The sequence below is a fragment of the Erigeron canadensis genome, chromosome 5, assembly GCF_010389155.1.
Source record: "Erigeron canadensis isolate Cc75 chromosome 5, C_canadensis_v1, whole genome shotgun sequence".
NCBI lineage: Eukaryota > Viridiplantae > Streptophyta > Magnoliopsida > Asterales > Asteraceae > Erigeron > Erigeron canadensis.
In genome coordinates this window covers 30,800,425-30,826,943 of record NC_057765.1, presented here as the reverse complement: position 1 = coordinate 30,826,943, position 26,519 = coordinate 30,800,425, and the positions used below count along the sequence as shown (strand labels likewise).

The 26,519-nt window shown below is 34.0% G+C and overlaps 4 protein-coding genes and 1 long non-coding RNA gene across 7 annotated transcripts; 3 read left to right on the top strand and 2 right to left on the bottom strand.

The window, feature by feature from the left end:
* Positions 1-1,174: 1,174 nt before the first annotated feature.
* On the bottom strand, positions 1,175-3,433 carry LOC122600347 (transcription factor TCP4-like). The gene is made up of 2 exons (XM_043773056.1): positions 1,718-3,433; positions 1,175-1,500 (listed from the first exon to the last, which is right to left on the bottom strand). Exon 1 carries the CDS (start codon positions 2,699-2,701, stop codon positions 1,754-1,756), a length of 948 nt encoding a protein of 315 aa, XP_043628991.1. The 5' UTR covers positions 2,702-3,433; the 3' UTR covers positions 1,175-1,500; positions 1,718-1,753.
* A 5,656-nt stretch (positions 3,434-9,089) lies between these two features.
* On the top strand, positions 9,090-12,943 carry LOC122600254 (transcription factor GTE3, chloroplastic-like). 3 transcript variants are annotated; one of them, XM_043772947.1, is made up of 5 exons: positions 9,090-11,156; positions 11,238-11,283; positions 11,375-11,488; positions 11,603-11,700; positions 12,460-12,943. In XM_043772947.1, the coding sequence occupies exons 1-4, from the start codon at positions 9,420-9,422 to the stop codon at positions 11,653-11,655; spliced, it is 1,950 nt and encodes a 649-aa protein (XP_043628882.1). In that variant the 5' UTR covers positions 9,090-9,419; the 3' UTR covers positions 11,656-11,700; positions 12,460-12,943. The 3 variants fall into 3 exon arrangements, with proteins under 3 accessions (XP_043628882.1, XP_043628880.1, XP_043628879.1); XM_043772945.1 differs by having other exon boundaries at positions 11,372-11,488; positions 12,567-12,943; XM_043772944.1 differs by having other exon boundaries at positions 11,372-11,488.
* Positions 12,944-13,838: 895 nt separating this feature from the next.
* On the top strand, positions 13,839-14,866 carry LOC122600625. The gene is made up of 2 exons (XR_006324079.1): positions 13,839-14,384; positions 14,453-14,866. It is a non-coding gene; the product is annotated as an uncharacterized LOC122600625 (long non-coding RNA).
* Positions 14,867-15,499: 633 nt separating this feature from the next.
* Positions 15,500-18,248, bottom strand: LOC122600536 (malate dehydrogenase 1, mitochondrial-like). The gene is made up of 7 exons (XM_043773266.1): positions 17,931-18,248; positions 17,168-17,341; positions 16,902-17,070; positions 16,738-16,799; positions 16,543-16,667; positions 16,095-16,212; positions 15,500-15,821 (listed from the first exon to the last, which is right to left on the bottom strand). Exons 1-7 carry the CDS (start codon positions 18,213-18,215, stop codon positions 15,681-15,683), a joined length of 1,074 nt encoding a protein of 357 aa, XP_043629201.1. The 5' UTR covers positions 18,216-18,248; the 3' UTR covers positions 15,500-15,680.
* Positions 18,249-20,904: 2,656 nt separating this feature from the next.
* LOC122600896 (kaempferol 3-O-beta-D-galactosyltransferase-like) lies at positions 20,905-24,008 on the top strand. Its single transcript, XM_043773675.1, has 2 exons — positions 20,905-21,433; positions 22,948-24,008. The coding sequence occupies exons 1-2, from the start codon at positions 20,932-20,934 to the stop codon at positions 23,844-23,846; spliced, it is 1,401 nt and encodes a 466-aa protein (XP_043629610.1). The 5' UTR covers positions 20,905-20,931; the 3' UTR covers positions 23,847-24,008.
* The last annotated feature ends 2,511 nt before the right edge of the window (positions 24,009-26,519 follow it).

Below are 26,519 nucleotides of genomic sequence, written 5' to 3'. Positions count from 1 at the left end.
ATACACCACCAGTTTTTGGTGATATACCACCAAATACATTTTATGATGTTGTACAATACAACACTGTAAAGCATAATTAGTGATGTATTGCCAAAAAATGGTGATGTACAAATTGTTTGTCTTTCTATTTTCGGATATAAAGACAAGGATATAACTATTAACATATCACATTCCGATGCTCTCTCTTTGAGATTGGATATCGACTTTTATTATTATCGTCTTTGCTCCATCAAAATCACTAATTAGTGCTCTTAATCAATCATGCTCTCTCTTTGAGATGGGATATCGACTTTTATTATCGTCTTTGCTCTATCAAAATCACTAATTAGTGCTCTTAGTCGATCATATCATGTAGAAAGTATCAACATGCCAATACCCATCAAGCAAGTTGTTCCAACTCAAAGAAAAAGAAGTGAAATCCTAAGTAAAAGAAAACAAAAGTCCTCCTCATCGCCATAATGACAAACAATTTCCTGGTAGTCGGTACAACTTCCTATTGCACATTCGTCTCCCCTTTCTCACCAAGAGTCCTCAACAATCAACATCTACTTTAATCATGGATGATGGATCAAAGGTCTTGAGAGTTGAGATCCCTGTAATGTAGTTGTGGGTGTTTGTTTGACACCGTTTATATCGATGGACCACAAAACACCGCGTGCCGAGTTTGCTGTCACCACGATATGGGACCGGTTCGATTATCTCTCATGAAACGAAATCTAAGGTATATGACATTATGAAGTCTTGAAGACATGTTCACTAATGCACTTTAAAGGGTATTCAGAATTGACAAGGTAACTAAATCTAACAAATAGTAAAATGGGTCTTTTGGCAAAAAGCACAAGATGTAGTATACTAGCCCTTTCAAGGTTTAAACTTGGGCTAACTAAGCTAAAAACAAGTGAAAATATGCCAAACGAAACATTCAAAGATGGAGGAAAAATGCAAATCGTAGCTACAAAATCACGAAAACGACGCCTTGCAAAATGGAATAAACCATCTTCGATCTTTCTTCGTCTCATTCTTTTTGTAGGTCATGATCATCTTCACAAAATTCCTTCAATCACATGTTAAGCAACACTTGCAAAAAGAACATTTTAACAAAGATTCCAAATAAACACAACTTTCTTTTTCAGTTCTTCAATAACTGTACTTTAGGGATCCAAATCACCAATCATTGAATTAAGGGTAAGTGGATAACCCCACTTAATCACATCAACTTTAATCAACCAAAGAAACACTAAATTTGTGTTGGGCATAAACAAAAATAGTTAAACACATTTTCAATCACACTAATTCCCCGGTTTTACCTAGGTATGAATTTCAACCCAACCCAACCAACATACATTAACTAAAAACAGGACAGATAATTGAGTTCGAAAACATAATAGTTAATACTAACATAAAAGCTAAATCTTGAAGCTATGTAGCAACGGCAGTGGACTCAGTTATGCGAAATTTAATCTTCTCATTCTTTTGCTTTCGCTGAAACAGCAATCGATCCTGTAGGTATTCCAGCATTCATTAAAATCAAATTAGCTTTAAGAGAAAGGGAATTAGGGCGTGTTTGGGATTCACCTATTTTTAAAGTGTTTATCTACTGATATAGTCATTGGTTATAGAATAATAACTAGATATTAGTAAATACTTTTATAAGATAGGCAAATAAGCAATCACAATTAACCCCTTGATTAAAAAAAATGAGTTCAGAAGTGTTAACCTTATCTAAGAGAAGATTATGCGAATCCAAGACCAATCAATGGCGAGAATCAGAGGAACCGGATGACAGTTTATCCGACATGGATAAACCGTCGGGTTCTTCTTGCTCACCTTCTATTCGTGTCGGAAACATAAACCCTGGAAACCCACCAAACCCGGAGCTAAACCCGGGGTGATCAATGGTAGCTCCGGGATACGTTGGTGGGTCCATCCAAGCACGAATGGAAGGTGTGTTACTGGACTGAAGGGGTTCCCTTTGTGAATTGTTACTAAACATATGATTACTCATTGTTTGACCAAACAACATTTGCTGAAACGGTGTCGTTTGTGCCACCGGTGAACTAAACAAAAACCCACCCGAAACGGCGTCATTTGTATCTCCATTTCCATTTCCATTTCCACTTCCATTCCCACCACCCCAACCCACCATTCTTTCCGGCCAACTTAACCCACCATTCTCTCCGGCCAACCTAAGTCTTAAATATTCCGGGGGTGGGTAACTCCGGTGAAACCCCATTGCCGGAGACTCAACGTTGACCGGCGTTGACCCAGTACCCATCGGGAAAAAAGACTTAATAGTATCAGAAATTGCATCGGAATCCAAAGAACCGGGCAAAAAACTCGAATTCTGATCAACACCCATTTCATTATCTTCATTTTCCTGATCTGGGGTGTGCTCAAAATTCAATCTTGATGAGTTTACGGTGGCGGTTGGTTTCCATGCCGGAAGCTCAGCAAGCTCATCAATGGCGGATTTTGCTTTTTTTATCAACCAATCAACAGCTTTGCTTGGGCGGTCATACCCCAAACGATCTTGCACATCATAGAACTGAATAGCAGTGTGTGCTGACAGCCGTACACGGCGGTCTCTTGGTCCTTTTGAGGTACAAACCTTACTGTGTCTATCTTTCCGGTTAATTGACCGTACAATATGACCACCGTTAACTTCCACTATTTCACCGCCAGTAACCTTTGACCGCTTCATTTGCGGCGGCGCACTTACTCCGCCGTGAAACAAACGGTGGCCGGATAACTTATCATTCTCGTTTTCTTGAAAATAAAGATGGTTTTTTGGAGAATCCAGAGTGTGACACTTTTTGTAACAAAAGATAAAAGCTCAACAACAACAACAACAACAAAAATTTGATAATTGAAGATTTTAATATGAAATGTGACACTGGTAGTAAAAATAAAAATGTAGAAGATTAACTTTTGGCATAATATAGAAAAGAGTGTCTACCCCAAAATGGACTTTCATTTTGTTGGCAATAAATCAAATGCCATAAAATAACAAGATACAAGTAATTAATAAGGCCTAAAAATGTAGACCAGCCTAAAAAAACTTATAAGTAGACTAACCCATCTGTTTCACTAAAGATAGCTTTAAAAAAGAGCAGGCCTTAATTTTGAGGGTCTATATTGTGTGATTAATAATTGAGTTTTGAGATGTCCAATTCTGACACTAGACAGTGTTAGTAGTAGTAGAAAAATAAATATTAAGTTTTGTATTTAAAGAAGTAGACACACCTAAACTTTAAAAAGAAATTTGTGGTGATTGTGATGATGGGTGGTGGAAGGTGGTGGTGTTGTGGTGGAAAAGATTGGGTTTGGAAAGGAGAGAAGGGTTGATGAGATGAGATGACAAAAGGTGGCAGTGAATTCAGAATAAAGAGATCATTAAAGGTTCTCGTGATCCCTCTGTCGGCGTGTAGAGCCACAACTAGATAGTACTTCTATAAAACCATTAAATCTCTTTTGGTCATACGATTTTTTAATTTTTTATAACAGAATAAAAAAAATCAACTAAAATCTTATCTTTTTTTTTGCGACATATTCCTTTTTTTTTGTTTTTTATTAACCACCAACAAAAATATTTATTATTGACAAAAGTTAAGATACGAATAGCAGATAACTAATTATTGTATCGGTACGTTACACCGGAATACGCCTTTTACATGTTTACACTCAACTTTATGTCAAATTATTCGAACCTAAATTTTTAAAAATAGCTTTTTTTTTTTTAAAAAGTAAACTTTTATTCACAATCACCCTGACAAGACGTTAGCGGTATATTTACAACAATTTACATAATCTTAAAATTACACCAATCAACCAAAGTAATGCTTTTATATCTAGTTCTATTCCTATACCACAAATACCCAAGAGCTTTTATATCTTGAATTATTCCCACGACGTTTCGGTTTTTCCTTTCAAATTTGATTTCATTTCTAACTTTCCATATACACCAGCAACTCGTCATAACAACTCCTTTGATAGCCAACTTTTCCATTTTGCTTTTTCCTTGCACTTCATGGTACTCCAGGAGGTCTTTTATGCCAAAAACAAAAAATGGAGGAGATTTGCACCAGTCGCTAACAAATTGCCAAACTCTCGCCGCTGTGATACACTCGCAAAACAAGTGATCCACAGTCTCCACACCTTCCCCACAGAAGACACAATCCGTGTCATCGAAGTAGCAATTACGGGCTTGAAGGGCAGTCATGGTTGGAATCCGATCCATAGCGGCTCTCCACATAAAAATGTTGCACTTCTTTGGAATCCACTTACACCATTCAAAGACATACCTGTTTGTAAAATCTCTATTACCATTGAGTAACTCTTTAACGCAGCTAACCGTCATAACCTTATCTTTGGCTCCCATCCATATCCACCTGTCGCGTTTGTTAGAGAGATCCAGCCCAGCAAGCAGATTTATCAAACTATAAAGCTCGTCCAACTCCTCCATCTTCAGCGGTTGTCTGATCCAGCTCCATGACCCATTAAACGTCCTATCACCCAAGCTGAACCGATCCACAGCACGGGCCTTCTTGTCCCTTTCTAATTTGAATAGCAATGGGTACCTCTCTTTAAGCGGTTCATCGACTACCCAATTATCGATCCAAAACTTTATATCATTCTCATCCCCCAAATCCCCCTTCAGGAAAATAGCTAAACGTGTAGCAATAACAATAAAATAAATGTAATAGAATAATAAGATATATAAAACATAAACAATAACTATATTAATGTTTTAAATGTTACATGAATGTAAAACGTAATGATTATGAAAGTTATTATATGTTAAAAACGCTCTATATATAAAAGACGGATGAAAATAATCAAAACAAAATGTTTAAAAGTAAAATTATAACTGTGTGAAAGTTGTTTGTTGAAAACAAAACATGAGAATCCAAAAATTTAGTGTCAACAAAATAAAATGAAACTTTGGTGTGGGTAAAAGTTAAAAGATAAAAACTTTAAGGGGTTAAAATGAAAATTGGTAAGAATTATTATATCTGGGTGTAAAACCCCTCACATACTAATTTTTTAATATATCTGTAAATGTTTGGCCCCCATGCTTTTTATGGATTAAAAAAACAAGATGTGAGGGGTTCTACACCTAAGCTTGGGTGTCTAACAGCCACATAAACCCTAACCTCGTATATATATATATATATATATATATATATTATAGTAGGGGTTGGGTATTGGAAAACAAGTATTAAAGTAAAACAAATAAGACAAGATCTTGACTATTAGATCATGGTGAAATTGATGCACGAAGATTCACGTGGCAATTGATGTACGATAGTTTTCATGATTCACGTTGATTATCATTGAATAAAAATCTATTGTTTTATTTGTTTTATTTTAATAGCTGTTTTATTTTACCTAAAACCATATTATATATGTATAAAGACGAATGAAAATAACCAAAACCATATATTCAAAAGTAAAACCATAACTATGTGAAAGTTGTTTGATTAAAACATAAGAACTCAAAAGTTTTGTGTCAAGAAAATGAAAACGAAAATTTTGATGTGGGGCAGAAGATAAAGATAAAAACTTTAAAGGATTAAAATAAAAACTGATAAAATTTTTATGTGTTATAAGAACTTGTAGATGTGATAACTATTTAGTATACAACGATACATATATAGTAGACCATTGATCATACAAGCACCATGATAGACCATTGATCATACAAGCACCATGATATTGAAGCAACCCAGTGTAAAAAATGCCAAGTTATAGCCCAGTACTTGATATGTCAAAGACTTTTCATTAAACCGATAAAATTGTCTCCAATCTCTTACCCATAAAGTCATTATGGTTAGTTATGATTTCGTTCCTTGTTCGACAAATAACTCATGCAATGGAGATGATTATCGCATGTAATAGCTTTCTTCACTTTGTTGACGCTGCAAAAAAATAGAGATTGTATCAAATACAAGTATTTAATATCAAATAGGGTAGGTTCTGAAATTTTGGACTAGTTTGCAATAAAACGCATGTCTCCTATGCCATACTACACGAGACAGAAAGATGCTCAATAGTCTCAACATATGACCCGCAAAAGATGCAACATGTTAAGGTAACGGTGCCATGACTTCTAACTATGAGAAAAAATTTCTTTCGCCACTCAGGGTTATTTTCATCCACTTTACCTTTTCTCGCAGTTATGAATGATACTTAATGAGGTTTAATGTATTTCTGTCATATTTGTTTTGATTCATCTTATATTTTGTACTTATATATGTATTCTCAGTCTAGTGACTTGCTAGCAATCGTTCTACTCATTCAATCTTCTACCTCATAAAAAAATCAACTCCACTTTAAAGTTAAAAAGAACGGCAAAAGCTGTCTCAATTGCCCGCTGTGTCGTCTCATTCAGTCATTTGGCCCAACTAATACTTTCGGTTTTTGAGTATGACCAAATTTATATTGAAAAGTAGACATAATTAAATGTCTAGTAGATCAATATACAAAAGCTTATCTATAATACTTATAAAATAATAACCCATTTTTTAAAATCTCAATTTAAGAATTGAATTACCTTAAATACCCCTTTCATTTATTTATTAATTTAAAAATCTCATATAATATACGTATAATACTTTTAATAAATTAATTTACAACATAAATCTCTCAATTCTTAAAATAGCTACACTACTTCCTTTAATATTAATTACTTTACATTCATCATTATTGTCGTCCCACCACCTGTCGCCACCGCCGTCGTTGCCATCAACCCGCGTTATTACCATCATTGTATTCGCATTGTGCGGGTATATGATTCGTATATGGTAAGTTTCTTTTGGTGGAAAAATTTACCTTTGTAATAATAAGTGATAAAACTAATTTATAAGTTGCAAATAATAAATATGGATTAGTTTCCTAAAATGTAACTATCTTTGACTGAATGTTTATAGTATGAAAAAACTAAAGTTGTGTGCATTGTATGTAAGTAACTCGAAAAAATGTTTATTGTATGTAAGAAAACATACGTGGCAACCATATACATGTGCCAATTGTCAGATTTTAATTGCTTGAAACGAAATTTTTACATACAATAAACATTATTTCGAGTTGTTTACATACAATACACACAACTTTAGTTATTTCTTATTATAGACATTCGTTCAAAGTTTTTTACATTCCCGGAAAATATCCCTAATAAATAAATATTAATAAAAATCAATGATGCGATATTTGGTCCAGATGGAGCGATCGTGAGTGGGGTTGGAGTCTTGGGGAGATGGGGGCAAATGTTGCGACATGTATTATTCCTTTTGGGTTAGGTCTAAATAGAAACATTGAGAGTCATGTTTTGTCATTAGAAAAACATAAGATTGTATACAGTGGCTTTTGATGTCGCCCATTAGAAACAAAAAAAAAAAAAAAAAAAAAGCTAAAGTTTAAAACTAATATCCAAATCAAATTGGTTCACTTTGAGAGTATATGAGATAGGCCGAACTTTTCGAAACAAGATTGGCCGAACTTGGGAATAACCAATTTTTTTATATAAATTTTTATCTATTTATCTAATATACTAGTCTTAATACTCGTACATCGTGTACCTATATAAATTGTATCATAAAAAAAAATTAAATATGCCTCATATAAAATTCGTGAGTATTAAATAAGTTGTAGTTAAACTAAATCGATGTGTGAAACTAAAATATAATAAACAGTAATGATAACTATAATATATGTTTATTTACCTTAAATTTTTAGAATCACATCAAAATCGGAACTTGTAAGCATAGTGAATGATGACAAATAGCCATGTTCAGATGGTAAACTCAAAATTTTGAAGTATTCGTGTTAATAACTTACGATAATTAGGAGTTAATGGTTTTGATTCGAGTAAGTTTTATTCCGTATATTTTGGTTGTATTTTAATTTTCTATATTTATTGTATCATATTTGTCTAAAAGTGATATTTGTTTCCATGTATAATTATATAAGGTTTTACAAAAGATGATACTTTCTTTATCAATCTGATTGGTTTATATATTATAAACAAAACTGATATTTTAGTTATTTATATGATTTTGATTTAACATTTATTTTTTAGCTAAAGGGTCCAAAATTGTGCTGTATAGTTGAAATTTTTTTTGATACACATATAATATTTGATTAAATATTAATTATCACATACGTATAATTTTATTTTATTTTTTACCAAAAATCTTCCTTATGTTATTCATTAACTACATTTTGTTTGATTTTGTTTTTTTTTTGTTTTTTTTATGAGTTTTAAATTTAGGTAACTTTTTTCCCATAATATTGAATATTTTGTGAACATGCTTGTACTAAGGTATGATAGGTTGCATCCTATTCTTACCTACTCGTGATATAGTCAGACGATACTTAACAGACCTGTATGATTACTACACTCTTTACACTTCATACTCTTTAGTCTTTACACTTTTGGAAAGAGGCCTTTTTAAAAATAGTCTCTCTACCCCTAATTAGAAATAAAACTGTCTACGTTTCATTTCCACATATCTCACTTACCGAAAATGAGTATTGTTATTGTTGTCGAATATTTTTGAACAAGTCATTATGCAATTATATTATATGTTATCATATTTAGTTAAGTGAGATTTTATAATTAATCATAATGTTTCAAAACATATTAAAACAAAATTTAAAAGATATATATTTTGAATTCATCTATATATCGGACGGATCGAATATAGTATTTGTTAAAAAAATATAAAACCATATAAGGAAAGTAAAAATAACGCGTCAATAAAAGTGATTAACCGCCTTATTATACGATGGGCCCATACAGTCAGAAACATATGTATATATTAACAACAAGGCGCGTCACGCGTGTGATATAAAATCGTATATCCACCCACCCACCCACTACTCGCACCTCTCATCAGTAAAACTATATCCATACACTTCGGATCTCATACACATCCACCCCCAAATTTTCCCAAACCCTAATTTTTCTTTTCTATTTTCCCCCCCAATTTCCTTTTATTTTTTTTAATTAAAAAATAATTTTTATTTTCCTTTTTATTTTTCTTTATTTTAATTTTAATTTTAATTTTTTTTTCAAGATCGCCGTCACACCACCGCCTGCAACAACAACAAAAAAACCCTAATTCCCTTTCGATTTCAATCTGTGTTTTCCTTCAAATCAATCTGTTTTTCATCAGATCTGGTCATTATTGTTCGATTTCTTCGGTCAATTTTGATTGTTAGGGTTTGATTTTGATTTTTAGGGTTCGATTTTTTTTTCAATTCTTGGGTTTTCTTTGAAACCCTAGCTTCGATATCATCGAAGAAATCGGAGATCTTTCATAAAGTTTGTTTTTTTCCTTCTGGGTTTCGATGAATACATCTGGGTTTCAAATCTTTTGAAGTTTTATTAGATATAGGGTAGGGGTACGTATAATCGTATGTGTATGGCTTCAGGAATAACGTTAGATGCGGATAAGATTAATAAAGAAAAAAGAAAGTGGGAACCTGGCAATAAAGTTTATACAAGAAGACCCAAAAAAGTATTAATTACCGCCACCGAAACCGATGCCGCCGTAGCCGTCCCGGTTGTCGAGGCGAATAACGATGAAACCCGCCCGGAGATATCGAAAGATTTACCCGGGGTAGGTTTACGGAACGGAGAGGTGGAGAGAGAGACGGTGAATAGAGTTGTTAGACCGTTTGTTAGCCGAGTCGATAATAGGGTAAAGATTTGTTTAGTAGCTACTACTCCTAAAAATGAGATTAAGGGGCTTGAGGAGAAGTTGAAAGGGGAGTTGGAACAAGTTAGGGGCTTAGTTAAAAGGCTTGAGGATAAAGAAACCGAGATTGCTCATCATTCGACGGTTTTAGGTACTACTTCTAATAATAATAATAATGATGGGAGTTATAGTCAGTTACAGGGTTTGCAGTATCCGACGGTTTTAGGTACTACTAATAATAATAATGATGGGAGTTATAGTCAGTTACAGGGGTTGCAGTATGCGGGTGATGTTACGACAGATGGGAGATCGTTGCTTAGGGATAATTCGGAAATGGCGACAGATTACATGGATAGAAGGGCTTTAACTAGGGTTTATTCTGAGATGGGTTCGGGAACAGATAGGAGAGCGTTAACGAGAGTTAATTCTGAGATGGTGTCGGTTCCAAATCAAGATATGAATAGGCTTAGACAGCTGAGTGTATCTGTTGGTGGTGATTATGCTGAGAAAGAGAAGAGGACGCCGAAGGCTAATCAGTATTATCAGAATTCTGATTTCCTTCTTGGAAAAGATAGATTACCTCCTGAGAGTAACAAGAAGCCAAAGCTTAATGGAGCCAGTAAGTCGGAATACTCTGTTGCTCTTGAACGACACAAGAAACAGGCGTTTAGGAGTTGTAATACTTTGCTTCAGAGGTTGATGAAGCACAAAAATGGTTGGGTGTTCAATGAGCCTGTTAATGCAAAATTACTCGGACTTCATGATTATCATGATTTTATTAAACATCCAATGGATTTGGGAACGGTCAAGAGTCGGTTATCTCAGAACTTTTACAAGACGCCTGTTGAATTTGCAGAGGATGTGAGACTCACGTTTCGTAATGCTATGACGTATAATCCTAGAGGGCATGATGTCCATGCTATGGCCGAGCAGCTATTAAATATATTTGAAGAAAGATGGGCAGTGATCGAGTATGACTGGAGGAATGGAGCATTTCATGATGCAGGCATGCCTACTCCAACTTCAGGAAAGGTTACTAATCATAGGACTTTTGATAGGTCACAGTCTATGGCTTTGCCTTTCATGGCTAGGCCGAAGCCTGCCACGTTTGCCCCGGTGACTAGGACTCCGGTCCCAAAGAAACCAAAAGCTAAGGATCCCAATAAGAGAGACATGACCTATGATGAGAAGCAAAAGCTCAGTGCAAATCTCCAGAACTTGCCTTCGGAAAAGCTTGATAACATCGTGCAGATCATTAAGAAAAGTAATACCTCGCTTTCCCAAAATGATGAAGAGATCGAAGTTGACATCGACAGTATTGATGTTGAAACTCTATGGGAACTTGATAGGTTTGTTACCAATTACAAAAAGAATTTGAGCAAGCATAAAAGGAGAGCTGAACTCTCTCAACAGGCAAGAGAACTAGCTGTAAATACTAATCCACCGGTGCTTGAGGTACAATTTATATCCAATTTATATTGCTGTTCATAATTTATATTTAAGTTGCATGGTTGTGATTATATGATATTATTGCAGAACCCTACAGCTCTCATACCAGAGGTACCAATACAGAAGAGAGCAGGTAACTAAATTTAAAGATGTTTTTATATGCGCTATATTTGGAAGAATTTCAGTGTGCGAATATATACCAAATGTGTGTATCTATACAGCAGATGAGAAGATTCCTGCTACTGGTCCACCCAACCAAGGGGAGAACCGTGGGGATAATGTCAGTAGGTCAAGTAGTTCAAGCAGTTCAAGTAGCGACTCTGGAACCTCTTCAAGCGGTAATTGGTTATATATGTATAGTTTTTTTTCTTATGTTATATTGCAGTTAATATTGCTGGCGTTATCATTGATAGTGTATATAATAAGGTTGCATTGTGGTGCTTTCCATGCAGATTCAGACAGCGACAGTTCATCTTCAGATGAGGGGCACTCACCTAGGACTTGAAAGGAGCAGCAAACTGAGTTAGATTGCAGAGCACACTACATAAATGTATGTATATGCAAGTGAATGTTAACTCATTTTTTTTTTGTACTAATTTACTAATTTTGGATGATATTGCTTGCACTTGTCTTCTTTGGTTTTATAAATGCTCATATGGCTTGAACTAGTATGCATGCATTGTGGCTCTTCTCTTTGATTTTGTTTTGGTGATTTGGTTTGTGTTTAAAGTTTGGTTGTGGCTTCTAGCAATAATTGTGATGGTTACCAAGATCTCTACTTATTCACTTGATTGCTTTTGAGGGTCAGTCAATTGCTATGGCTTTTGTTTCTTTGGTTTGTGTTAGTGATGGTTGTTGCATTTCAGAAGGGTTATCACTGTTAGCTATATGTTTTAAAGAATTTTATGTTCATGTTGGATGGTTATTCTTCATTGAAGTATTATTAATTTTCTCGTTACATGTATGAATCTCTCTAAGACAGTGAGTGCAAAAAAATTATCTTTCTGATTATGACCTTTCTAAGAGTATTATCTGCAGTGATGTTCCTTGTATCTCTCTTGTTTATTAATTTTTTTCCCTTGGAATTGTGGAAGAAGTCATATATTTTAACTCAATAGTTATAGCACTGGATATAAGTCTGGAAATTTTGACAGTCAAGAAAGGGGGCAAATTAGATATCTTTGCTAAGGACTTCTGAGTTCATTGCATTATATTTGATTATGGAAACATTATTCTTCTGATCTCTTCTTCTGGTTCTGTTCATAATAATTACTGGTCTGATGGAATCTCTTTAATCCTTAATCTGCAGATTATTGCAGTTTTTCAGTATAATGATGCTATCGTGTGAAATTTCAAAAATGCTTTTGATGTGCCATATATGTGTGCATGATGGCTGAACGAGAGCATTATTTTCAGGAGTTTCAACTGCAAAGTGCTCGGGATTTTTGGAAGGTGAATTGATGCTGCACATTTTGATTGGAATATGTTTGGTATGTTGATGCGGTGGAACTTGCTAGGTATTTAGGGTGTATGAAATAGATTCTTTTAGGGATATGGGAACTCCTTGATGTAGCAAATGTAGGTTACCAAAATTTGCTACCAGTTTTAGTCATGAGGTGCCCGTGCTAGGTTTTGAGTTATGTTCTTGGTTCAATTTGAATAGGGTAGACCAAATGCCAGATTGTTTTCATAAGTTGGATAAGTGCTGTTTTGCTTTCATTATAAGTCGTTAAATTCTTTGTAACGCTTATGAAATTATGTCAAATGAAAAATGTAGGTAGCTTGTACAGTTATTTTCCTCTTAGATTTATCTACTTTATCTCCCATTGGCTTTGCTTCTGCTGTTCTTTTCTCTTATTTTTGTCACTTCTGCATATATGTTGTGTTCTGCTTCTGGTTGTTCTTAATTATTGGTTTAATAAATGTGTTTGGTTGTGGTGTGATAAAACATCAGTGATAAAACATTAGAGTTAGAACGAATTGTATTTTTGGTCCCTGTGTTATCACACCATTTGCAAGTTTGATACAAAAATGTGAAAAGTCACGAAACGTATCCCTGTCATATCATACCTGTTGCAATTTTGGTCCAAAAGTAACGTACCGTTAGAATTCAGCCGTTAATGCCCCCATGTGCTCGTCACATGGGGGGTAGTTTCGTCCATTTATTGGTCATAGGACCAATTCTGCAAAATAAACAAATAAATAAACAACAAAAAACTAATTATACATATATATATATATATATAATATATATATAGGGTAACACTACAGTGAGAACAGTCTTAAAATAAGAACGGTGAGAACACTTAAAAAACATCATTTTGATGCATTAAAAGTTCATAAAACTAACATAGTGCTTAACTAATTATCATTATTTTAGTGTATAACAACAAATTGGCCTGTCAAAATCAAGAAAATCATGTTTTTTGTTTTGTGCATCCATCTTGGATGCATATTTTTCAAAATAATGCATCCACCAAAAAACATGATTTTTTCGATTTTGACGGATCAATGTATTGTTAAATAGTTAAATAATGATAATTAGTTAAGCACTATGTTAGTTTTATGCGTTTTTTAAGTGTTCTCACCGTTCTTATTTTAAAATTGTTTTTATTTGATTCTCCCCTATATATAATTAAATTTAACAACTAAACACAAAATCATTTCTAATTATCTGATTTTCTCTAATCTTCAAACCTGATTCTCTCATATCAAGATAAACCCAAATTCATTAAAAAAACATATGAACAAGTTTTGTGACTAACAACATGTAAACCCAGATCCATAAAAAAACATATGATAAGTTTTGTGACTGACAGCATCTTGTCTAATCAAATCACTGGCCCATTTGGTAAATATCAAAGAAAATAATCTACAAAAATCAAGTAATCTAAAATCACAAATTATCATAAGCGTGCTGAACCACTATCTCCTCTAGCAAATTGCCTTCCCCAATTGATGAAGAACTTTACGCCCAAGATCACAATTGTTACTCTAGTTGTCTTCCAAAGTATGTTTGTTCAATTTTGCATTCATTGAACGCCTCCCTCTTTTCATGATATCAACAAAAAAAAAAATAATCCCTGAAAGTTGTTTCAAAACGTTTACATCAACAAAAAAATATTGGTGGCCGAAAATCTCGAAGATCTTGAATCTCGCCGGAGTTTCTTCCCGTTCAACGTTGAAATCTGGCCGGAGTTTCTTCCTTCCCCTATTGTTCAGAGATATAGACATGTAATTCTTGATTTCTTCTTACAAGGTTTCGGAAATCAATTAATCCTGTTTCCTGTTCTTGTTTCCAGATCTATATATCTCAAAAACAATTCCAGATTTGCACAGGGTGGTGGCTACGACTAGGAGAAGAATGACGGCGGTGGTCAGGGAGAGAGTGGCTGTGGTGGTTTGATGGAGAAGTTAGAGAAAATTTATGATCACATCCTTTAATCTAGTAAGATTTCTGATCTGATTCTGACACGAACTTAGAGAAGATAGATAGATGATTGTCATCAAGTTTAGAAAAAGTATTGAATGGAGGAGGTGGTTGTTGTATTTGATTTGTTTAACAGATCAGGTAATGAGCAATGTTTCAATATTTGATTTCATAATCTAGAGAAGATGTGTATATAATTGTAGTTAATGATTGATATTTGCGTAAAATTGTAAAAATTTGTAAATGAATATGGGTTTATTTTGAATTTGGGTTTATTTTATAAAAATTTTGTTGTTTATTTTTTCTTTTTTTTTTTCTTCCAAAAATGGTCCTATGAGCAATAAATAAACGAAACTACCCCCATGTGACAAGCACATGGGGGCATTAACGGTTGAATTCTAATGGTACGTTACTTTTGGGCCAAAATTGCAACATGTGTGATATGACAGGGATACGTTTCGCGACTTTTCACATTTTTGTATAAAACTTGCAAAAAGTATAATAACACAGGGACCAAAAATGCAATTCATTCTTAGAGTTAAAATATGATAAGATACATTCTATTTTTGCATCTTCTTGGTTTTATATTGACTAAAAGTGCGCAATCAACCATGTATAGCTTTCCGAAAATTGTATCAAAAACAGCTCCATTGTCGTTCCTGGTGTTGCTGCAAGCAGTAGCACTGGTTGCAGCCAAGCGTTACAAGCACATATTGTTTTTGACTCTTTTCCCTAAAGCAGTTGGAGGTTTGACTCTGTATTTTTTTTTACCACAAATGCACAATCAACCATCTATAGCTTTCAGGAAATGGTGACAGAAACACAAAAGAACTCGCATGGATATGGCAAGCAGTCAAGCATAGATCAAGAAGAAAAACTGGTCTAAAATTTAAATCAGTATTACTTAGAAGTATCCAATAAAAAAGTTAACACTTAAGTTGATAATAACAATGCAGGGTATCAAGTACAAATGCATTTGGTGAGCAATTTGCTTCTTTTTTATTGTGCAATTAACCAAACTAGAGTCTCATGATGATCGAGGTACAACAAACTTCAAACCATATGCAAAATTTGTCCATGCTACTCATTGCCAGCCAGTTTTAACTTTGGTTGGCAAACTTTATTCCCTTATCGATAGATGACTTCAATTCGGGGATAAGAGCTTCCAATCCTTGTTTCTCATTGTCTGAAAGCGGCCCTAGGCCAAGCACTTCTTCCACACCATTTTTCCCAAGTCTCACCTGCAGGACAGAGGAATTACTTGAAAATGTTCATAAATTTGGCACATGATTGCTTCATTTTCTAGTTATTGATGATTACGTTTTTTTAGATGCAGATTATTTGTCCACTAACTGAATTATGGAAATTCTAAAAAACAGTTACAAAAGCCAAATTATCTTTGGATTTAAAATGTGGGATATCAAGTTTTTTGTGTCACAATCTTTCTTTCATGCAAGTTCAAGTGACATATAGCAACAATATCAAAATAATAAACTAGTTTTAAAGCACAGTACCTTTGAGGCAAAGAATGGCAATTCAGTAACGTTTGATTCCACAAATGAGCATTCAACAACATCAGGTACCCCATTAAGTCCTTTCAAGCATGCATCAGCAAATAGGGCTCCGGCGTAACTGTAAAAAATGGCTCGGGTTAGATATTATCTTTACCTGACGAAGAAGATATCATCTACAAAGATGTTACAGCTGGTAAGAGTAGATGAACTTTTGTTTATTTAGTGAAAAATGGATGAATTAAATTTCACACAAATTCAGTGTTTAAAAGGGAATAAAGATCAAAAAAGCATAAATGATGTACACATAAATTTCAGATTCGTGTTCCAAAATATCTGCACTAATTACTTGAATGTTCTATTGCATAGACAGAGTTAAAAGACAAGTGTATGGTGCTCAGAACATTGTAGATAAAACAAAATGAACGAGAAAAGATGAACTTAAACTTACGCCATTGAGAGTGTGGCAGAACCCTTTCCAGCCTTTGCCTCCACAACCTCTGTTCCACCATCTTGTGTTCGCTTGGTTAAAGCAGTAATCTCTTCTTCTGACAAGCTATCTGCTTTTGGTGTGGCCTTTATTCAAAGCCATATATCAGTTCACAAAACTATATTCAACTTACACGGAACAGTAAATAAGTAATACCTGCGAAAACAACGGCAGAATGGTAATGCCAGCATGGCCACCGACAACAGGTACGTTGACAGCTGAAACATCGAAAATTCAATTTGACTTTAAAAGGGAAATCATGTGAATGATAAGTTCAAAAAAGAGAAAAAAAAAAAAAAATCCAAAATGAGCAATCATACCAGAAACCGGAACCTGAGCTTTTGCAGCATAAAAAGTCTTCGCCCTAACAACATCAAGTGTAGTCACACCAAACAGCCGTCTCTCATCATAAGTACCCGCTTTTTTGAAAACCTCAGAAGCAATGGGCACAGTGGAATTGACAGGGTTGCTGATTATATTAACAAGTGCCTGTTTTTCATAGAGTAAATATGGTCACAACATAAACACACAGTCATCAAAAAACATAAAATAAAACTGATTCCAAACTTCGGTGAAGTATACTCACATGAGGGCAGTACTTGGCAATTGCAGTGCATAGACCCTTAACAATTCCAGCATTGATATTGAAAAGATCATCACGGGTCATTCCCGGCTTCCTTGGAATACCAGCTGGAATGATGACTAGATCGGCTCCCTCCAACGCCTTCCCAAGATTTCCTTCACCCATATAGCCAACCACCTATACATATAAAACATCAATACATTTTTCATGCCATTAAAGCAAACCTACCAATCATATTTTACTAACAATGCCTTGAATTGTAATTATAAAATTATACACCATGTAAAAAACAGAATTCTGAAATTTCAAATTAGCAGATCATCGTCTATTGAGAAAAAAACTAGCTGCCACAAGTGAACTCTGCAGTAAGCTTAGACATAGTAGTAACAAACTACAGAGTTGTTACAAGTAGCATAAATACCAGTGCATTTTATGCAAAATAGAACTTAGCAATATCCCGTGGTAACCGATAACAAAACATACAACTTAACTTAAATATGTATAGTATTAACTAACTGGACAAAATAAAAGTTTGTTATATCAAAAGCATAATAATAATAATAATTTCTGCGGGCTGAATCCTTTTCGACTTGTAGAACTGTTTTTATTTAATAAATTCCCGTTCAAAAACTAGCATAAACTAACACATCATATATCCATAACTCAAACCATGTACGTACAAACTATTAAAAATCAGAGTTTAATAAAGAAATGTAGGTTATAACCAAGAGTTATATACGTATCGATGATCAGTATATATATATACCTGGGATCTGGTGTTAGCATGGCTAAGATCAGAAGTGACACCTGGAGTGCCAACGATATCATAAAGAGAAAGCATAGATACAAGTGGATTTAGTTTCATGAGAAGTGAAAGAGGCTGCCCGATACCCCCGGCTGCTCCCAGCACGACCACTTTACGTGCCGGCGGGACACATTCTGATGATGATGAATAATTATTCCTACGTAGTATATTATTATAAGATGACAATGATGATTGCTTTTTAAGGATGGATCTGATCAACATTGTAGATGAAAAAGAAGAAATCATATTTGTTGTGTTGTATTGATAAATGATCGATGTAGAAACTATATATGCGACTTTAGAGGCCTCTTCTTGTTAACCTGGCCAATTATACAACCCATTTTATCTTTTTTTTTTTTGTTATATATGGGTTATATTTGGGTTGGGTTAGTTGGATTTGGATTGGGTTCGAATAGAGGTTCTGTTTTGTATTTTATGCATTTTTAATCAGAGCCCGAATAACTATTTATTTGTTAATAGAATGGAATTTTTAGTAAACAAATTAACAAATCTTTAAGGCTTTGATACAACTCTAATTCAGTTGGGTGTCCAAGCAGTTTAGTATTTGGTAACTAAAACCAAGATTATGAGGAAATTAAAAGTGAATTATGAGGAATGGGTAAAGGTAAATGATATGGGTTAAACATTGAATGAGTACGTCCATTATTTGATCCTAGTTTAGTCCTCTAACTTGTGACTCAGACTATTGTGATGATGATGCAGGGATCGAAACACACCTAGGTGACAATGATTAAAAGAGGATTTGCAAGAATATATGTAAATAACCATTGAAGGTGAAGGCCTTAAGATAGTCGGTTGTCTTAACCAGACCTCGTCACATACAACGTTAGTAGCCATCCAAAGAGAAACGACCAAAGGCCCACACACACCTTGAATTCTATTTGACGTTGTATTTCTCTCTATGACAACAACTTGTGTGACATTTAGTTTACATCAAACCCATTAATAAGTTTTTTCTTTTTGACAACTTTTACTTCTTTTGGTAACACAATGGCCGGATGAACTAAAGTGGAGACTTCATATTGATAATTGAAACTTTAGGTTGAAAGCGGCTACTTCAGATGAAGATTAGTGTTTGAAAAAGTAAATCATCGGTTAGTCATTTTATCCGATGAAGATATGAATACAAACTTTCTAAAGGATAAAGTTTTAAATACATACAATACTACTATTTGTGTAATACAAATATATTTATATTAAATCTTTAAACCTATATTAAAAAAAGGCAACAAATCATGTATTTATAATAACAAGAGAAAGTTCACGCATTGCGGCGGTAAGATAGTAGGGATGATAAATCATAGGAGGTGATATGTCATAAAGTGTGTTAGTGGGCTCTGCCATCGAATTTAAAAATTCGTCATCAAAAGTATATCGAATGACATATCTAATGGAAAAAAAATAAAATTTTAAAAACACCCATAAAATTTTTATAATTTATCGGTATATGGTTTTTGTGATAAAAGATTTTGAATAAATTAGAGGAATAAAATGGTTTATGAAGGAGAAAAAAAATGAGTGGCTGAGATTTAAAAAAAGAGAAGTAATTTTAGGTAATTCAAAGTTGTAATTTGAGATTTAAAAAAAAGGTTTATATTATAGAAGTAAATATAAATATACGTATAAAAACAAAATAGAAACTATTAGGCCTATTGGCAGGAGCTAAACACCCTTTGCCCCCTTTCTTCTCTCCACTGGTCTAGAGTTGTACTCTCGTAGTCTCGTATATTGATAATTGGCCTTTAGTATGTTAGTAGTTGGTCATTTATTTAATACAATTAATCTCTCATTCAAAATAAAGAAAACGGAAAACGTAACCCAAAGAGAAAATGTAGCTAACTTAATCAGGAAGGGAAAAAAAACTAAATTAAAAACATAAATAAAAACGTACACTATAGTCTGATCAAGTGATATATAAATTTCTCTTGTTATTTATTACGACTCATACCATGAAAATTAAGAACAGCAAATTACAACATATAAAAATATCCTATATTTTGTATTACGTATCATAAAACGAAACAAAAATGAAAACTATAAGGTCGTGTTTGTTTCACAGAATTTGATGGAATCTGATGGAATTAGAATTGAATTCCATTCCTTAGTACGTTTGGTTGTTCAAAGAATGAGGAATCTCATTCCGTAGGAATGTAAACATTCTATTATTTGATGGAATCTCCATTCCATGGGGATGAAGGAAGGAATTCATTCCTTCTGTTACTTGAATTCTCAAAAAATCAAAAACATTCCGTCAAATTCCATTTCTTCAGATTCCAATTCCTTCTAAAGATTCCATTCCTTCCAAAAACATTCTGTGAACCAAACGCGCCCTAAATACATATGAATTATTACGCATGCATTTGGGTTTACCTTTAACATCAACTAAACTTATGTCCGTGCGATGCGGCGGCGCTAGGGGTAGTGATGGTGAGGCGGCAATGGGGACGGTGATGAGGCGCCGATGGTGATGAATATAAAAATAGTCGATGTTAAAGGTGTCATCGTACATATTTTAAGAGTTCTAGATAGTGGAATATGAGATGCGCAAAGTTGCTTCATAATTAATATCTTTTCCTGGAGACGATTCATAGCGCGCATTTCATTTTGTTTTATCACTTAATGTAATGTAATATGTTAAAAGAACTCATACCAACTTAAAAAAGGTTCATAAAAAAAGTTACTAAATCATTTTACATTTAATTAATTATCCCTTCAGTTTACTAATTAATTAATGATGTGTCGTTGGCCTAGCTTTGTGAACCACTGATTTTACCAACAACTGGCCCTAGCTAATTAGTAACGAGACTGCAGTTAATACAATTAGACATAAATGATCGATCAAATTGTCAATTCATCTATCTATAAATATATAATAACATGACCAATACTTGATTATCAACCCAGCATCGATCTTTTTCACTAACCAACTAAACAATCAATAATGGAAATAGTAACCAGCTGCAAACATGAACGACGACATGTTGCCGTTTTCACATTCCCTTTTTCCTCACATCCTCCTCTCCTCCTCGCTCTCGTACGTAGACTAGCCTCCGCTTGTCCTTGGGTCGTTTTCTCGTTCTTTGGCACCGAAAAATCAAACCGGGCTTTGTTTTCCAATCTAGTGATCAGTTGCGATAACATACTGCCATATAACGTATCGGATGGCGTACCGGACGATTACGTATTTGTGGGTAAGCCTCAAGAGGGGATTAACTTGTTTCTTGAGGTGGCAAAAGAGGAGTTGAACAAGGGTGTTAAAATGGCCGAGGAAGATATCGGGCTGAAAGTTAGTTGCCTCGTGGTTGATATTTTTCTTTGGTTTTCGGCTGATATAGCCCACGAAATGAACGTTCCTTGGGTGGCCTTTTGGACAGCTGCAGCTGGGTCTCTCTCGGCACATTTTTATACTGATCACATTAGGCAGAAATGTGCTCAACTCAAAGGTACGTAATTAATTAACCATTACTATAATTTACATTAGGCAGAAATGTGCTCAATTCAAATGTCACGTAAAGCGATAAAGTTATTTAACTCCATTAGCCAACCTTTACGGCGTGCATTTTTAAAGTGTCATTAAAAGATAGTCATGTTACTTTTGAAGTAAAATGTGTTACTAAAACGTCAAATCTTATGTATACATTACCCACATTATTATTATTATTTTAAAAAAGTGTGGTTAATTGGTTTCGGTGTGTCACCGCAACCACAGTCATTAAATGGCATTTACCTACAGTGTTGACAGCTGTCTGGTTTGGTTAAACATTTGTCTAAATATAAGTCTAGTCATGTTCCAGAGTCTGCAGTCACGGATTTCACTTCAAACTTTTAAGAAAATTAAAATAGATTTAATTCCCGCGTAAAACGTGGGCATGATGAATAAAATTACTTTGAGTATATGTATTATCAATAAATAATTACAGTAACATTTGACTATTATCTATAAAAGTTTTAAGTAAAATAAAAAATTATTAACGTAAAACAAATAAAACAATAAATTTTTCTATAGCGATAATCACCATGCATCATAAAAATCATCGTACATCAATTGCTTCGTGAATCTTCGTGCATCAATTTAACCATGATCTAAAGGATCAAAATCTTGTCTTATTTATTTTACTTTAATACTTGTTTTACAATACCCAATTCCAATGTATTAATTTTTGTATCCGGATATTTTTCTTTTTATTTGCCCCATTAATGACACCAACGAGTTACAAAATAATAGAATTTGTAACGGAAATAGAGTTTTAGCTGGAAAACATCAAAATTTCGGTAGGTTTTTTTTTTTTTTTTTTTCTGTTGGGTTTTTTTTCTTTAAAACATATATATAACACATATAACATATGATATATATACATACACAAATATTATTAAAAAAATAAAAAAGATAAAATTTTGGTTAGGGAATCTGACATCATGATAATATAAGAAAAACATTGTTAGTCATGCATGCTATGACAACTCAGTTTTTTTTTTGTCATCAGTATTCCGCTTTTAGTAGTGTCCGGAAATAGAATTTTGGGTCCAATTTTACACTCCATAGGTAATATCGAGGTAAACATAAACTATGACAATAGTTACAAGATACATGAAATAACACTAGCTGGATACCTCATAATGCAGTAGGATATACAAAAAAAAAAGAAAAGAAAAAGGTTTCTATGATGGTTATTAAAGATGAAAAAATGATATAATACTAAATCGACAAACTCAAGTTTTGTATATAAAAGTTATTAACAGATTAATTAGATGGAAAATTCGAGTTATAGATAATTAATCTATTATATTTTATATGTTTTTAAACTACCTAATAACTTTAGTTTTAATTAAACATGATTATATACATAAATGACTTTTTATGATCAAAATTATAAACATATATAGTAAGTAATATATAGATAAAAATAATTATGAATGCTACTAATTAAATTGATTGTTAAATGTACAATTAAAACAGGGTCCGTAGGTCCTGATGACGAAATGGAAGACTTGATCCCCGGACTCCCAGTAGTTCGACTAGGTGACTTGCCACGCGGAGTTGTCCTTGGAGACCTTACATCACCATTTTCAACCTTGCTACTTGAAATGGGGAGAAATCTAGCCCGGGCAGCCGCTGTCGGAATAAACTCATTCAAAGAACTCGAGCCTGATGTCACTGAAGACCTCTCTTCAAAATTGAAACGTGTCCTCAACGTTGGTCCTTTGAACCTCATATCCGCACCAAAATCATCGTCAATCCATGATGATGGATATTCTTGCATCTCTTGGTTAGAGGATAAATCGCCAAGATCAGTGGCCTACATTGCCTTTGGCACGGTGTGTAATCTTCCACCGCAAGAGCTAGTTGCGTTGGCTGAAGCGCTGGAAGATACAAAAATATCATTTATGTGGTCTATAAAAAATGATTCCAAGAAGTATTTCCCTAAAGGATTCTTGGAGAGAATAAGCACCAATGGAATGGGAAAAATTATACCATGGGCACCACAGGTACAAGTATTAGAGCATTCTGCGATTGCGGCGTTTGTGACACACTGTGGATGGAAGTCGGTGATTGAGAGTATCGGAGCTGGGGTTCCAATGATATGTAGGCCGTTCTTCGGGGATCAACAAATGAATACTTGGATGGTTGAGAAAGTTTGGGGAATTGGAGTGCGAGTTCAAGGTGGGAGCTTAACAAAACATGGTATGATTCATGCTCTGGAACAAGTTTTATCGTTAGATGGATCGTCGAAAAGTAGGCTAATGGAGAGAGTTGAAGCGTTAAAAGATCTTGCACATAAGGCTGTTGGACCAGACGGGAGTTCTAGCCAAAACTTCAAGACTTTGGTGGATGTGGTCATGGGTGCCACAGTTTGATCTACTACTATAGTTGAATTTGTGTCATGAATCGTACTAGGGAAATTTAAATATTTAATGTTTAGTTTATGTTAAATAATATGTACTAGATTTAAACCTGCGAGATTGATTGAGAACAAATAACTAATATATGTATGATATATATGTTATACATGTGTAATATATATGTATGTATGTGTTTGAACCTAAATTAATTGGCTCAGTGACAAATAAGGGTTATTATGCAATTATTACTCTCCTGAAAAATCAGTGCAAATCTAACAAACTCTTGGCGAGTTTAAGGTGGAATGATTGAGTAATAAATATGATATTAATTTGATTGTTATGATTGAATCCTGATTGATTGTAAGTATTGAATATGAATTGAATGTGTTGTTTGACAGACATTCAATTGAGGTTTTATAGGAGTATATTTGGAAGGGTGACAAACATTTTTCAAGGATTCTAATGTTGTCAGTTTCCTTTCTGTCGTAAAGACTGTAGCATGTAAATAAATATATATATATATTTAGCTCATGCCTGTCAAGCTACATAACTAAAATATATAAGTAGTATATATGGATACGCATTCGAACAAGAGAAAACATTTTCTAGTAATATAAGTTCATAACTCATTTCGGCCTATATAGACCCATTAAAGAGAATCAGGCCGGCCCATGTATTATTAGATACAAAAATTGATGCCTAGCTCCATTTAGCATTGCTCGAGCACCTCATGCTATGCTACTCGAGCACTTGATAGATGAGCAAAGGAGGTCATAGCTCGAGCTCTGGCATATGTTACTCGAGATCCTGGTATTAGGATAAGGGAGGTCAAACCCATACTTATTTTAAATAGTCCAGCCCATTAGATATAATTAGTTGTATATATACCCTAGCAAGGGTTTCTTGGCCTTGCTTGTTATATCTCGAGCCCCACACATCCATAGCATACCTCGAGCCTTTCCTATCTCGAGTAGCCCTTCCTATCTCTAATTTATGTAAGTCGAGCTTTCTAATCTTCTGAAAATAAATATATATATTTCGAGCATTGCCATCTCGAGTATTGTTATCTCGAGCAAGTGAGTTTTAGCATAGAATAAGAGCTGCAACTCGGCCCATTAGGTTAAATAAAGCCGATCCATTCCTTCTATACCTCGCCGCATAGTAGCTCGAGTAAGGAGATGTTATCTCGAGCCCCTGCATTTCGAGTCCTTGTTTGCATCTCCCTGTAAGTCGAGCTCCTCTTTATTTATACAAGTCGAGCCCTCTTTATTTGTATAGGTCGAGCCTCTCATTACTTATATATAAGTCGAATAGGTCGTCTCTCATGTTCTTATATCTAGGGCATGCCTCTGGTATCAAATCTTGTTTCTATTATTCTTGTCTCGAGCCTTCCTACTTATCTCGAGCTCCCCTGTCTTTGTCCATCTCGAACCCCTCTTAAGTTCCTTCAAGCTCGTTATACCTCATGCCTGTAACTCGAGTACCTATGTCTGAAGTCCCATCCATCCTTTATTAGTTGCTATTATCCAGTGGTTTAATGCTTCAATATACATGTTTTAGTCTTGTGGATATCTATACACGATCAGTATGTATGGCCGTTGTGGTCATGTTTGGCTCTTCATAGTCACGTTAATTATGGCCCGTTTTGGTCACGTTTGTCTCTTCATAGTCACGTTATGGCTAGTCATAGTCACGTTTTGGATTGTTGAATTTACGTTATGGGTATGTTTGTACTCACGTTATGGGTTGTTGAAATCATGTTATATGGATTGTTAATCCACGTATTACCGAACGATATTACTAATATATATTGTATGATTGGTTGTTGTTAATCGTTGAATGTACGATACGTTACGTGATCCTACGGACTCACCAACCTAGATGACGTTTTGAGTATTTTTTTCAGGTATAAGAGAAATCGCTTGCAAGCTAGGGGCTGATGCCTATAGATGGACCTAAGGATCGTTTGATTGCATTTTAGATCTTTAGACTCGGGCACGATGCTCGGTTGTTTTTCCCTTTCATGGGATTTGTATGTTGTATTTTGACTCGTGTATGACAACTTGTTTTAAATGGACATCATATACTTTCTCTATATAATATTCATTTGCAACCTCTTTTCAATTACATCTCACGTTTCTGTCACGGGGGGTGTTACATGTATAATATATGTTCTATCGCATTATTATTATTATTTATTATTATTATTATTATTATTATTATTATTATTATTATTATTATTATTATTATTATTATTATTATTATTACATGTAGCTTTGTGTTTTAGTGAATATTATTTTTCAAACTAAATACTCATTTTATTAACTTAAATTATCTAATGGTATAGTATATATTCTAATGCATTATTGTTTAATTATGAATACAATATTTTATTTCTCTCTTCAACCTATCTTAATTAAACGGTTTTTTTTCTATATAACTGAAAGATGATATATTTTCACTTAGTTGACAATTATAAGAGTATGTCATGTAAGATTTTTATGATGTTTCATTTTTCCATTAAATTCTTAATTTTAAGCCCCCATGTCTTTTAGATTATTTCTAATCATTAAATTAATCATCATTAATTAATAATAAAAATAAAAAAAATTATAAAGTAAAAGGATTCCAGATAACAAATCAGTTAGATGATAATAATTGTAAAAGCCAAAAAAGACTAGGTAGTAA

Bases quoted from the DNA above. Each gene is read 5' to 3' on its own strand.
- LOC122600347 (XM_043773056.1), bottom strand. From the start codon at position 2,701: ATGAAGCGGTCAAAGGTTACTGGCGGTGAAATAGTGGAAGTTAACGGT.
- LOC122600254 (XM_043772945.1), top strand. From the start codon at position 9,420: ATGTGTATGGCTTCAGGAATAACGTTAGATGCGGATAAGATTAATAAA. The intron at 11,157-11,237 runs GTACAATTTATA...ATATTATTGCAG, and splicing joins CTAATCCACCGGTGCTTGAG to AACCCTACAGCTCTCATACC. The intron at 11,284-11,371 runs GTAACTAAATTT...GTATCTATACAG, and splicing joins ACCAATACAGAAGAGAGCAG to CAGATGAGAAGATTCCTGCT.
- LOC122600536 (XM_043773266.1), bottom strand. From the start codon at position 18,215: ATGATTTCTTCTTTTTCATCTACAATGTTGATCAGATCCATCCTTAAA. The intron at 17,342-17,930 runs GTATATATATAT...TTATATGTATAG, and splicing joins ATGCTAACACCAGATCCCAG to GTGGTTGGCTATATGGGTGA. The intron at 15,822-16,094 runs GTACTGTGCTTT...TCTGTCCTGCAG, and splicing joins TGCCATTCTTTGCCTCAAAG to GTGAGACTTGGGAAAAATGG.
- LOC122600896 (XM_043773675.1), top strand. From the start codon at position 20,932: ATGGAAATAGTAACCAGCTGCAAACATGAACGACGACATGTTGCCGTT. The intron at 21,434-22,947 runs GTACGTAATTAA...CAATTAAAACAG, and splicing joins GAAATGTGCTCAACTCAAAG to GGTCCGTAGGTCCTGATGAC.